Source organism: Oncorhynchus gorbuscha, linkage group LG05, assembly GCF_021184085.1.
Source record: "Oncorhynchus gorbuscha isolate QuinsamMale2020 ecotype Even-year linkage group LG05, OgorEven_v1.0, whole genome shotgun sequence".
Taxonomy (NCBI): Eukaryota; Metazoa; Chordata; class Actinopteri; order Salmoniformes; family Salmonidae; genus Oncorhynchus; species Oncorhynchus gorbuscha.
In genome coordinates, this window is record NC_060177.1 from 23034542 (window position 1) to 23050002 (window position 15461).

The window sequence follows — 15461 nt, forward strand, 5'->3', positions numbered from 1 at the left end:
CTGAGTTAAGGAAATTGGATTTGGATTGTTCTTGATATTTGTTCTGAACTAAATGGGAGGAACCTCAAGGGAGTTGGTTATCAGTAGGTCCTGAGCAATAGGGTAAGGGGTGGTCGGTGGTCCTGATATGAAGGTCTGAGGGTAAGGGATGTTAAATGAGAGATAGAAACAGGTGTGTGTTTGTGGGGTGAGAGTCTCATCCTCTGGTCCGTCTCTGTCAGAACCCTGCAAGGAGAAGAGGAGGCTTCTCCTGCATCCATATTCATAGAGCTGTCAATCACAAAACCCTGACCAGGGATGGGCTAGCTCATACTGCGACTATAGCATTCTAGTCACACACAGAGATAAACAGGGACACAGATAGAGACATGCTGGTAGAGATGCAGAGACACATCATGAAAGTAGGGACACACACACACACAGAGATAAACAGGGACACAGATAGAGACATGCTGGTAGAGATGCAGAGACACATCATGAAAGTAGGGACACACACACACAGAGATAAACAGGGACACAGATAGAGACGTGCTGGTAGAGATGCAGAGACACATCATGAAAGTAGGGACACACACACAGAGATAAACAGAGACACATCATGAAAGTAGGGACACACACACACAGAGATAAACAGAGACACATCATGAAAGTAGGGACACACACACACAGAGATAAACAGAGACACATCATGAAAGTAGGGACACACACACACAGAGATAAACAGAGACACATCATGAAAGTAGGGACACACACACACAGAGATAAACAGGGACACATCATGAAAGTAGGGACACACACACACAGAGATAAACAGGGACACACACACAGAGATAAACAGAGACACATCATGAAAGTAGGGACACACACACAGAGATAAACAGGGACACATCATGAAAGTAGGGACACACACACACAGAGATAAACAGGGACACATACACAGAGATAAACAGAGACACATCATGAAAGTAGGGACACACACACAGAGATAAACAGGGACACACACACACAGAGATAAACAGGGACACACACACACAGAGATAAACAGGGACACACACACACAGAGATAAACAGGGACACACACACACAGAGATAAACAGGGACACACACACAGAGATAAACAGGGACACACACACAGAGATAAACAGGGACACACACACACAGAGATAAACAGGGACACAAACACACAGAGATAAACAGGGACACACACACAGAGATAAACAGAGACACATCATGAAAGTAGGGACACACACACACAGAGATAAACAGAGACACATCATGAAAGTAGGGACACACACACAGAGATAAACAGAGACACATCATGAAAGTAGGGACACACACACACAGAGATAAACAGGGACACATCATGAAAGTAGGGACACACACACACAGAGATAAACAGGGACACATCATGAAAGTAGGGACACACACACACAGAGATAAACAGGGACACACACACAGAGAGATAAACAGGGACACACACACACACAGAGATAAACAGGGACACACACACACACAGAGATAAACAGGGACACACACACAGAGATAAACAGAGACACATCATGAAAGTAGGGACACACACACACAGAGATAAACAGGGACACATCATGAAAGTAGGGACACACACACACAGAGATAAACAGGGACACATCATGAAAGTAGGGACACACACACACAGAGATAAACAGGGACACACACACACAGAGATAAACAGGGACACACACACACAGAGATAAACAGGGACACACACACACAGAGATAAACAGGGACACACACACAGAGATAAACAGAGACACATCATGAAAGTAGGGACACACACACACAGAGATAAACAGGGACACACACACACAGAGATAAACAGGGACACACACACACAGAGATAAACAGGGACACACACACACAGAGATAAACAGGGACACACACACAGAGATAAACAGGGACACATCATGAAAGTAGGGACACACACACACAGAGATAAACAGGGACACACACACACAGAGATAAACAGGGACACACACAGAGATAAACAGGGACACACACACACAGAGATAAACAGGGACACACACACACAGAGATAAACAGGGACACACACACAGAGAGATAAACAGGGACACACACACACACAGATAAACAGGGACACACACACACAGAGATAAACAGGGACACATACACAGAGAGATAAACAGGGACACACACACACAGAGATAAACAGGGACACACACACAGAGAGATAAACAGTGACACACACACACAGAGATAAACAGGGACACACACACAGAGATAAACAGGGACACACACACACAGAGATAAACAGGGACACATACACACAGAGATAAACAGGGACACACACACAGAGAGATAAACAGGGGGACACACACACAGAGATAAACAGGGACACACACACAGAGATAAACAGGGACACACACACAGAGAGATAAACAGGGACACACACACAGAGATAAACAGGGACACACACACAGAGAGATAAACAGGGGGACACACACACAGAGATAAACAGGGACACACACACAGAGAGATAAACAGGGGGACACACACACAGAGATAAACAGGGACACACACACAGAGAGATAAACAGGGACACACACACACAGAGATAAACAGGGACACACACACACAGAGAGATAAACAGGGACACATACACACACAGAGATAAACAGGGGGACACACACACAGAGATAAACAGGGACATACACACAGAGATAAACAGGGACACACACACACAGAGATAAACAGAGACACAAACACAAGGACCAGCGGTGGCAGATACAAAGGTGAATTAACAAGCCCTCAGGCAAACAGAGTCTTTCAGGATGCTGAGGAGGCTCTTGTCCCTCTCATTGAAATCCAATGGAGACACCATCAATCTTCAGGGATCAATACCATCAATGTTGTGTGTGTGTGTGTTTGCATGTTTTCGTGTGTACCCTTGTGTGAACATACATCACTGCTGGTTGATCTATTGTTACAGCATTTCACTTATGGAGAGTGAGAGCTGGGACTTGCCTTTTCATTAGACAGTAATTGCATTGATATGTGTGCAGTAAAGGTTAAAAAGTGTGTCCGGCTACACCAGATTAATCCTGTGATCTCTGAGGTAGTGAACAGTGAACAGCACCACCAAGTGGTGTAAAGAGACAGGGGCATATGAAATAAAGATGCACCTTCTACGACCAATATTCGTGTGAACCTGCTTGACACTGGTCCCTTCTGAAGGACATGCAGATGAACACATATGAGGGGGGGGTTGATTCAAGAAAGGTACAGGGAGAGGTACAGGGAGAGATACAGAGAAAGAAAGGGGTATAGTAAGGAAGAGAGAGAGAGACACAGAGAATAGAAAGGGGTATAGAGAGAGAGAGAGAGAAAGAAAGGTGTATATAGAGAGAGAGAAAGAAAGGGGTACAGAGAGATAGAGAGAGAGAGAGAGAGATAGAGAGAGAGACAGAGAAGAGATAAAAGGTGTATATAGAGAGAGAGAAAGAAAGGGGTATAGAGAGAGAGAGAGAAACAGAGAGAGAGACAGAGAGAGAAAGAGAGAGAGAGAGAGAGATAGAGAGAGAGAGACAGAGAGAGAGATAAAAGGGGTATAGACAGAGAGATAAAGAGAGAGAGAGAGAGAGAGAGAGAGAGAGAGAGAGAAAGGGGACAGACAGAGAGAGATAAGAGAGAGAGAGAGAGAGAGAGAGATAAAGAGAGGACAGACAGAGAGAGAGAGAGAGAGACACAGAGAGAGAGAGAGTATAGTAAGGGAAAGGGAGAGAGGGGGTGGATTAATTAAGTGCAGCAACCTATTTGCCAAAACATTTCGGTAAACATACAAACACATTCCTCTGATGTCATCACCTCCTAGCCTCATCACCTAAATACCAATCAGCTTCTCATTTCTACTCACCCTAGTTGTTGGCGAACCAATCATATTCTCTATCTATGATATCACCACTCCACAAAGCTGAAGTACAATCTCTATCTAGCATGCTGATGGATATAGACCAAAGAGATACTGGAGAGCTGTGTAGTGGTTCTGAGAACTGAAGAACAAACAGACAGGCACGATGAATGGTGGAGTTCTGCTGCCTCGAGACACCGAAAAATAAGTGTGAGACAAATGTCTGTGACAGCTAAAACAAGCAGCCATTGTGAGCATAATGAACTGGAGAAAACAGCCAGCAGGCTAAATGCAGCTGATGATTGGAGGAGAGGTGACCATGTGACTGTTTTGGATCAATAACAATGACATCAGAGGAGATGAGAAGCAGAGAGACATTAAACTATCATCTACTACACACGTAGGCACGCGCACGTGCTTACGCACGTGCTTTACAGGTGACACACACACACACACACACACACACACACACACACACACACACACACACACACACACACACACACACACACACACACACACACACACACACACACACACACACACACACACACACACACACACACACACACACACACACACCTTCTAGTTTTCTAAACCCCCCCATTTCTCTTGGGATTCGGTGTCCTTGAGACACATACATGTATAGGCTACACATTAACATACACTAACGCATACTCAGTTCACTGCATACTGCCTCTCTGACAGAGTACTTCATAGTTTCATCTGCCTCTATATTCAGAGCAACTCTATCATGCTGTAAGAATCCCAGAGGAATAGGTCATGTGGAGCTGCATGAACCAATTTATATTCTGTACTTTACTGTGTTTGTGATCGGGATTCCTTTCAACCATAGCCAATTGATCTATTATACAGTAGGGAAACAAACTGCACTCACTGTACCACTGCGTGCTGTTGTAAACTCTTTTTGGAGAACCTTGGGAAAACATAATTGACTGAAGTGGCATAGAGAAAGGAAGCTTTTAGAGGCATTAGGTGACTTCAGGGAGTTGACAGTCCCTGCTGACTTGATTTACTTTGTTAAATGAGTTACAGTAAATCAAATCAAATCAAATCAAATTTTATTTGTCACATACACATGGTTAGCAGATGTTAATGCGAGTGTAGCGAAATGCTTGTGCTTCTAGTTCCGACAATGCAGTGATAACCAACAAGTAATCTAACTAACAATTCCAAAAAAAACTACTGTATTATACACAGTGTAAGGGGATAAGGAACATGTACATAAGGATATATGAATGAGTGATGGTACAGAGCAGCATACAGTAGATGGTATCGAGTACAGTATATACATATGAGATGAGTGTGTAGACAAAGTAAACAAAGTGGCATAGTTAAAGTGGCTAGTGATACATGTGTTACATAAGGATGCAGTCGATGTTGTAGAGTACAGTATATACATATGCATATGAGATGAATAATGTAGGGTAAGTAACATTATATAAGGTAGCATTGTTTAAAGTGGCTAGTGATATATATATATATATATATTTACATCATTTCCATCAATTCCCATTATTAAAATGGCTGGAGTTGGGTCAGTGTCAATGACAGTGTGTTGGCAGCAGCCACTCAATGTTAGTGGTGGCTATTTAACAGTCTGATGGCCTTGAGATAGAAGCTGTTTTTCAGTCTCTCTCCCAGCTTTGATGCACCTGTACTGACCAATCAGCCTTCTGGATGATAGCTGAACAGGCAGTGGTTGGGTGGTTGATGTCCTTGATGATCTTTATGGCCTTCCTGTAACAAAGCTGAAGGTGTCCTGGAGGGCAGGTAGTTTGCCCCATGCTGATGGAGTCCTCACTACCAAAGAGCCTTACTGTTGAGGGCAGAGCAGTTGCCGTGAGGCGGTGATACAGCCCGCCAGGATGCTCGATTGTGCATCTGTAGAAGTTTGTGAGTGCTGGAGAAAACAGACAGGCAATTTTGGTGACAAGCCGAATTTTTGTGAGCCTCCTGAGGTTGAATAGGAGCTGCTGCAGGCTTCTTGCACTGATGATCAGTGTGAGTGACCAATTCAGTTTGTCTGTGATGTGTATGCCGAGGAACTTAAACTAGCTACCCTCTCCACTACTGTTCCATCGATGTGGATAGGGGTGTTCCCGTGCTGTTTCCTGAAGTCCACAATCATCTCCTTAGTTTTGTTGACGTTGAGTGTGAGGTTATTTTCCTGACACCACACTCCAAGGGCCCTCACCTCCTCCCTGTAGGCCGTCACACAATCAAGCCTACCACTGTTGTGTCGTCCGCAAACTTGATGATTGAGTTGGAGGCGTGCGTGGCCACGCAGTCGTGGGTGAACAGGGAGTACAGGAGTTTTCTCAAACGCACCCTTGTGGGGCCCCGTGTTGAGGATCAGCGGGGAGGAGATGTTGTTGCCTACCCTCACCACCTGGGGGCGGCCCGTCAGGTTTTCTAAACCCCCCATTTCTCTTGATTCGGTGTCCTTGAGTCCAGTACCCAGTTGCACAGGGCGGGGTCGAGACCCAGGGTCTCGAGTTCATGATACTGCCTTGAGGGTACTATGGTGTTGAATGCCGAGCTGTAGAATCCCAGAGAACAGCATTCTCACATATATTCCTCTTGTCCAGGTGGGTTAGGGCAGTGTTTGTGGTTGAGATTGCATCGTCTGTGGACCTATTTGCCAAATTGGATCTATGTATAGGGTGGAGGTGATATGGTCAACTAGTCTCTCAAAGCACTTCATGATGACGGAAGTGAGTGCTACGGGGCGGTAGTGTTTAGCTCAGTTACCTTAGCTTTCTTGGGAACAGGAACAATGGTGGCCCTGAAGCATGTGGGAACAGCAGACTGGTATAGGGCATTGATTGAATATGTCCGGGAACACACCGTCCAGCTGGTCTGCGCATGCTCTGAGGGCGCGGCTGGGGATGCTTGGGCCTGCAGCCTTGCGAGGGTTAACACGTTTAAATGTCTTACTCACCTCGGCTGCCATTGAAGGAGAGACTGCATGTTTCCGTTGCAGGCCGTGTCAGTGGCACTGTATTGTCCTCAAAGGGGCAAAAAGTTATTTAGTCTGCCTGGGAGCAAGACATCCTGGTCCACTGGGCTGGATTTCATCTTGTAGTCCGTGATTGACTGTAGACCCTGCCACATGCCTCTTGTGTCTGAGCCATTGAATTGAGATTCCACTTTGTCTCTGTACTGACGCTTAGCTTGTTTGATAGCCTTACGGAGGGAATAGCTGCACTGTTTGTATTCAGTCATGTTGCCAGACACCTTGCCCTGATTAAAAGCAGTGGTTCGCGCTTTCAGTTTCACGCGAATGCTGCCATCAATCCACGGTTTCTGGTTAGGGAATGTATGGTGACCATTGGGGGAGGTGGCAGGTAGACTAGTGGTTAAGAGCATTCCACAGGGATGCTGGCCCATGTTGACTACAATGCTTCACCCAGTTGTGTCCATTTGGTGGTGGACCATTCTTGATACACACGGGAAACTGTTAAGCATGAATTACCCAGCTGCTTTGCAGTACTTGACACACTCAAACTAGTACGCCTGGCACCTACTACCATATCCTGTTCAAAGGCACTTACATATTTGGTCCTGCCCATTCACCCTCTAAATGGCACACATACACAATCCATGTCTTAATTCTCTCAATAAGGGATCATAGCTTTCACCTGGATTCACCTGGTCAGTCTATGTCTTTGAAATGTTCAGAATGTTTTGTCGACTCAGTGTATACTGTGTGCTATACATGTGACAGACAGGAAGTTCTGGAAACTTAATCCAGGGCCTCTGGGTTACGTGGTCAGCATGTTTGAGCTGTATAGAGCGATAGAGCGGTGTACAACATACATGTCCCCTAGTCTGTTTTCTTTCCATAAAAATATCAGGATACGTGAGAGACGTGCACCTTGACCTCACCTTGTGTGTACATGAGTTTTATGTTTGTGGTTAAGAGACGTGCATGTCTGTATGTGTGTGATCCATAACTTACCTCCTCTCATCACAAGTATGTGCATAGCTTGACCCTTCTCCTCATTATCGTCCCCAGGCCACCACCAGCCACCCCTGCCCAGAGGAGGCTACATGCGCTCCCCCTCGTGGACCCGTTGCAGCAAGGCTGAGCCCCCCCAGGGAGAGGAAGCACCACAGTGACTCCGACACCACCGCAGAGCCCTTAATGAAGCTGGAGAGGCCTAAGCAGCCCTGAGAGCACACGGGTCTGGCCCGGAAAGAGAGAGGCCCAGAGCGGACACACCGAGAGCGTGGCACAGAGACCACACCAACTGCCCCAACCCCTGGTCCGGGCACTGAGACAACCATGGTGCTGAAGACACTACAGACAGACTGAGCTCTCGACGCTGTGCACTGTATTATAAACTTAACATGAAACGACGGCTGTGAGTGAAATACACACAGACACAGATGCAAACACACTAAATGACACACGGATATCTGCAAAACCACACACACGTACACACATGCTATTTATTGTGTTTTCCATGCAAGGGGTTCCACTGGCACAAACACTGGAGGTCCAGTGTGATTTTTGAGGCTTTGTTTGGGGTGAACATCAGGGTATAAGGCTGTCCCTGTGTGGGGAGAATGCTTGGCTAAAAGCCTCCCTATCCCTGCAGCATCTTAAGGGTGGGAGAGTGGGCTTGGAGGGGTGGGACGGACCCTGAAATCTGTGACAACCTCGGCTACAAAATATCATGTGGCGAAGTTAACGAGAATACCCACTCCAGTCAAATAAATGACTGGAATATGGATGTCATTATGCGATAGTACAGCAGGCTATCTGGAAGTCTTCTTTGTAATTAGAATAAGAGTCCAACCTAATCTATTGCACAATGTTCTTCCTTAAAGTACCAGGGCCATCTGCTCTCTAAATGACTTTCTGTAGGTTGTAACTAACAGGAGGCAATGAGTAGTGTTTCAGTGGGGCCACTCTCCATCGCTCTCTGAATGACTTTCTGTAGGTTGTAACTAACAGGAGGCAATGAGCAGTGTTTCAGTGGGGCCACTCTCCATCGCTCTCTGAATGACTTTCTGTAGGTTGTAACTAACAGGAGGCAATGAGCAGTGTTTCAGTGGGGCCACTCTCCATCGCTCTCTGAATGACTTTCTGTAGGTTGTAACTAACAGGAGGCAATGAGCAGTGTTTCAGTGGGGCCACTCTCCATCGCTCTCTGAATGACTTTCTGTAGGTTGTAACTAACAGGAGGCAATGAGCAGTGTTTCAGTGGGGCCACTCTCCATCGCTCTCTGAATGACTTTCTGTAGGTTGTAACTAACAGGAGGCAATGAGCAGTGTTTCAGTGGGGCCACTCTCCATCGCTCTCTGAATGACTTTCTGTAGGTTGTAACTAACAGGAGGCAATGAGCAGTGTTTCAGTGGGGCCACTCTCCATCGCTCTCTGAATGACTTTCTGTAGGTTGTAACTAACAGGAGGCAATGAGTAGTGTTTCAGTGGGGCCACTCTCCATCGCTCTCTGAATGACTTTCTGTAGGTTGTAACTAACAGGAGGCAATGAGCAGTGTTTCAGTGGGGCCACTCTCCATCGCTCTCTGAATGACTTTCTGTAGGTTGTAACTAACAGGAGGCAATGAGCAGTGTTTCAGTGGGGCCACTCTCCATCGCTCTCTGAATGACTTTCTGTAGGTTGTAACTAACAGGAGGCAATGAGCAGTGTTTCAGTGGGGCCACTCTCCATCGCTCTCTGAATGACTTTCTGTAGGTTGTAACTAACAGGAGGCAATGAGCAGTGTTTCAGTGGGGCCACTCTCCATCGCTCTCTGAATGACTTTCTGTAGGTTGTAACTAACAGGAGGCAATGAGCAGTGTTTCAGTGGGGCCACTCTCCATCGCTCTCTGAATGACTTTCTGTAGGTTGTAACTAACAGGAGGCAATGAGTAGTGTTTCAGTGGGGCCACTCTCCATCGCTCTCTGAATGACTTTCTGTAGGTTGTAACTAACAGGAGGCAATGAGTAGTGTTTCAGTGGGGCCACTCTCCATCGCTCTCTGAATGACTTTCTGTAGGTTGTAACTAACAGGAGGCAATGAGTAGTGTTTCAGTGGGGCCACTCTCCATCGCTCTCTGAATGACTTTCTGTAGGTTGTAACTAACAGGAGGCAATGAGCAGTGTTTCAGTGGGGCCACTCTCCATCGCTCTCTGAATGACTTTCTGTAGGTTGTAACTAACAGGAGGCAATGAGTAGTGTTTCAGTGGGGCCACTCTCCATCGCTCTCTGAATGACTTTCTGTAGGTTGTAACTAACAGGAGGCAATGAGCAGTGTTTCAGTGGGGCCACTCTCCATCGCTCTCTGAATGACTTTCTGTAGGTTGTAACTAACAGGAGGCAATGAGCAGTGTTTCAGTGGGGCCACTCTCCATCGCTCTCTGAATGACTTTCTGTAGGTTGTAACTAACAGGAGGCAATGAGCAGTGTTTCAGTGGGGCCACTCTCCATCGCTCTCTGAGTGTTTCAGTGGGGCCACTCTCCATCGCTCTCTGAATGACTTTCTGTAGGTTGTAACTAACAGGAGGCAATGAGCAGTGTTTCAGTGGGGCCACTCTCCATCGCTCTCTGAATGACTTTCTGTAGGTTGTAACTAACAGGAGGCAATGAGCAGTGTTTCAGTGGGGCCACTCTCCATCGCTCTCTGAATGACTTTCTGTAGGTTGTAACTAACAGGAGGCAATGAGCAGTGTTTCAGTGGGGCCACTCTCCATCGCTCTCTGAATGACTTTCTGTAGGTTGTAACTAACAGGAGGCAATGAGCAGTGTTTCAGTGGGGCCACTCTCCATCGCTCTCTGAATGACTTTCTGTAGGTTGTAACTAACAGGAGGCAATGAGCAGTGTTTCAGTGGGGCCACTCTCCATCGCTCTCTGAATGACTTTCTGTAGGTTGTAACTAACAGGAGGCAATGAGCAGTGTTTCAGTGGGGCCACTCTCCATCGCTCTCTGAATGACTTTCTGTAGGTTGTAACTAACAGGAGGCAATGAGTAGTGTTTCAGTGGGGCCACTCTCCATCGCTCTCTGAATGACTTTCTGTAGGTTGTAACTAACAGGAGGCAATGAGTAGTGTTTCAGTGGGGCCACTCTCCATCGCTCTCTGAATGACTTTCTGTAGGTTGTAACTAACAGGAGGCAATGAGTAGTGTTTCAGTGGGGCCACTCTCCATCGCTCTCTGAATGACTTTCTGTAGGTTGTAACTAACAGGAGGCAATGAGCAGTGTTTCAGTGGGGCCACTCTCCATCGCTCTCTGAATGACTTTCTGTAGGTTGTAACTAACAGGAGGCAATGAGCAGTGTTTCAGTGGGGCCACTCTCCATCGCTCTCTGAATGACTTTCTGTAGGTTGTAACTAACAGGAGGCAATGAGCAGTGTTTCAGTGGGGCCACTCTCCATCGCTCTCTGAATGACTTTCTGTAGGTTGTAACTAACAGGAGGCAATGAGCAGTGTGGGGCCACTCTCCATCGGGGCTCACAGGAGGCAATGAGTAGTGTTTCAGTGGGCCACTTCCATCGCTCTGAATGACTTTCTGTAGGTTGTAACTAACAGGAGGCAATGAGTAGTGTTTCACTCTCCATCGCTCTCTGAATGACTTTCTGTAGGTTGTAACTAACAGGAGGCAATGAGCAGTGTTTCAGTGGGGCCACTCTCCATCGCTCTCTGAATGACTTTCTGTAGGTTGTAACTAACAGGAGGCAATGAGCAGTGTTTCAGTGGGGCCACTCTCCATCGCTCTCTGAATGACTTTCTGTAGGTTGTAACTAACAGGAGGCAATGAGCAGTGTTTCAGTGGGGCCACTCTCCATCGCTCTCTGAATGACTTTCTGTAGGTTGTAACTAACAGGAGGCAATGAGTAGTGTTTCAGTGGGGCCACTCTCCATCGCTCTCTGAATGACTTTCTGTAGGTTGTAACTAACAGGAGGCAATGAGCAGTGTTTCAGTGGGGCCACTCTCCATCGCTCTCTGAATGACTTTCTGTAGGTTGTAACTAACAGGAGGCAATGAGTAGTGTTTCAGTGGGGCCACTCTCCATCGCTCTCTGAATGACTTTCTGTAGGTTGTAACTAACAGGAGGCAATGAGCAGTGTTTCAGTGGGGCCACTCTCCATCGCTCTCTGAATGACTTTCTGTAGGTTGTAACTAACAGGAGGCAATGAGCAGTGTTTCAGTGGGGCCACTCTCCATCGCTCTCTGAATGACTTTCTGTAGGTTGTAACTAACAGGAGGCAATGAGCAGTGTTTCAGTGGGGCCACTCTCCATCGCTCTCTGAATGACTTTCTGTAGGTTGTAACTAACAGGAGGCAATGAGCAGTGTTTCAGTGGGGCCACTCTCCATCGCTCTCTGAATGACTTTCTGTAGGTTGTAACTAACAGGAGGCAATGAGCAGTGTTTCAGTGGGGCCACTCTCCATCGCTCTCTTTTCTTTCCATCCTCTCCCTCTCTCTCTTCTTCTACCTCTCTCTACCTGAGAGGAAACCGGTGTGGCCACAGTAAACTAAATGTATTTGCAGATATGATATGAGATACGACAGCAGCCCTTCTCACCAACATTACATTCAACACTGTGGATCTTGTCCTTTGCCAAACCAAGTGATGTGGGGATGAGTGGTGATAAAAAATAAACAATTTCATGCAAAAAAAGTGAATTTTCTCTGTGGGTGATTTTTGCATTAGAGCACTAACCAAACATTATGCAGCTGTAGGTTGTCTGATAGGGTATTATGAGCAGCAGTCTGAGCCTTTCATTATTTATGCTCAACAGACCAAACAAACAAACTCTCTGATTCCTGCCAGGAACACTGTGGAGGAAGAAAACCCAGCATCAGCAACATGAAAACAGTTCAATTGAAACCACATTGAAATACTTCAGAGTACACACTTAATCACACAGTGGACAGAGAAGTATTGAATAGCAATAATGTTTAAACGGTCAAAGGAATATCCTTAATTTACTCTCGTCAGCTTCGCCAAAATCAATGGGCTCTGGCAGCTCTGTAGAGGTTTAAAATGTCTGCTTTTTAAATGGTGACTGCAGGTTCCTAACTGAGCAGATAGAGGGCAGAACAGAATAAAGTGGGGAATGCAGATGGACTTACAGTATACAGTCATACGCATATCCATAAACAGTTTTATACCACGGCATTGTTGAATACTCGTTTCTGATTGGCTTGATGTGCATTCTCGAGCGTACATTATTTAAGTGATAATACCCGAGAAGCTGGTGTTTGGAGGATATATTATGTGCATTCTCGAGCGTGCATTATTTAAGTAATAATGCCGGATAGGCTGGTGTTTGGAGGATATATTGGTACAGGTGCTGTTAGGCCCGAGACAATGTGGAGGGCCGGCAAACAGTGCCAATGTATCCTCTAAACACCGGCTTCTCGGGCATTATCACTTTTATACAACGGGTCACCAACATATTATGGGCTCTCCAGAGGGTGGTATGGCCTGCACAACGCATCACCAGGGGCAAACTACCTGCCCTCCAGGACACCTACAGCATCCGACGTCACAGGAAGGCCAAAAAGATAATCAAGGACAACAACCACATGAGCCACGGCCTGTTCCTGCCACTATCATCCAGAAGGCAAGTCAATACAGGTGCATCAAAGCTGGGACTGAGAGACTAAAGAACAGCTTCTATCTCAAGGCCATCAGACCGTTATACAGCCGTCACTAACACAGAGAGGCTGCTGCCAACATAGAGAACTTAAAATCAGTGGCCACTCTAACAAATGGATCACTAGTCACTTGATTAATGCTACTTTAATAATGATGTTTACATATCTGGCATTACTCATCTCATATGTATATACTGTATTTTAAACCATTTATTGCATCTTGCCTATATGCTACTCGGTCATTGCTCATCCATATATTTATATGTACATATTCTTATTCCATCCCTTTACTTAGATTTGTGTGTATTGGGTAGTTGTTGTGGAATTGTTAGATTGTTGTTGCTATTCCTGCACTGTCGGAACTAAACGCACAAGCATTTCGCTACACTCCTAATAACATCTGCTAACCATGTGTAAGTGACCAATAGAATTTGATTTGATATTCAAATTATGATTGACAATTTCATTAAAAACCTCATTTTCATTGATTTATTTATTCATAATATTTCATCCTTCCACAAGATATAGTCCTGTCACAAATCTAGGGTTGCTACCCCAGCCGGCTGGTCGTTCGTTCTATCGGTTCGGTTGCCAGAGACGCAACTTAGTCGTTCAGCATTTCTGTTCTGTATCTATGAACGTGACCCCGTCGTTCATTCTAAATGTTCCATTGCCATACTGGCTCGCAACGTTCATATCCCTTGCTTGCTAGCTAGCCAACTACAGCTACTTTACAGTCACGTCAAAAAGTACAGCCAGAATAGCAGCAAAGTAGCAACACGTACAGGAACCACAGGAGGCTGTTGAGGGGAGGATAGCTCATAATAATGGCTGAAATGGAGTGAATGGTATCCTTAGCAGCAGATAATGGGGATCCATAAGAAATACAAATACCATTTAATTTATTCCGTTACAGCCATTACCGTGAGCCCATCCTCCCTAATTAAGGTGCCACCAACCACCAACACACAGAGGCATGGACTGTGTACATGTAACTGCCAAAATAAACCCGAGGAATGAGTAAATGAGGAATACCAAGTTAATAGAAAGCAGGTGCTTCCACACAGGTGTCGTTCCTGAGTGAATTAAGCAATTCAAATCCCATCATGCTTAGGCTGGTGTATAATATTGCTGGGAAAGCCATTCTTTTTGGCTACCATCCACAGGGCAGGCGTGCTCACTGAATGGTTTGACGAGCATTAAAACGATGTAAACTATATGCCATGGCCATCTCAGTAACCGGATCTCAACCTAATTGAACACTTACGGGAGATTCTGGAGCAGCGCCTGAGACAGCATTTTCCACCACCCTCAACAACAAAACAATTCCAAATGATGGAATTTCTCATAGAAGAATGGTGTCACATCCCTCCAGTATAGTTCCAGACACTTGTAGAATCTGTGCCAAATTGCATTGAAGCTGTTCTCGCTCGTGGTGGCCAAGCACTCTACTAAGTCACCATGTTGGTGTTTCCGTCATTTTGGTAGTTACCTGTACACTACTGTATATAAAGCAACACAAAATGTGCCCCCTGTTACTATGGAATGAGATTTCACATCCAGTATAACCAGTGGCACAAATACTCCCGATTTAGGTCATCCTTACAGCACTGTGAGGTCACAAAACAAATAATAACAACTCATAGATATGCATTCACACTGGGACATAAAATCTTGTTTTTATTGGTGAATGTCAGATGTTGATAATATATCACACAGCAAACTTCACAATTCTGGATGTATTGTAGTGTTGACTTTCATTGAAACAGTCATGTAAACATTCCTTATAGTGCTTTAAGCAAGATCACTAGATGAACTGAGCCACAAGAACCAGCAGTTAGTCAATCAGGCAGAAAAGCAGGATTGGAATTTAAACACAGTTCAGGCTACACCAAGACATCTGGAATGT

At 45.6% G+C, this 15461-nt stretch overlaps 1 protein-coding gene across 2 annotated transcripts in view; it reads left to right on the forward strand.

Annotated features, from left to right (window-relative positions):
- LOC124035676 (dysbindin domain-containing protein 1-like) overlaps positions 1-8971 on the forward strand; it is a 53171-nt gene extending 44200 nt beyond the window's left edge. For both annotated transcript variants that reach the window (XM_046349256.1, XM_046349257.1), the window contains exon 4: positions 7947-8971. In XM_046349256.1, coding sequence (XP_046205212.1) covers positions 7947-8050 — 104 coding nt within the window. In that variant the 3' untranslated portion in view covers positions 8051-8971. The remainder of the gene's footprint in view (positions 1-7946) is intronic.
- Positions 8972-15461: the final 6490 nt, after the last annotated feature.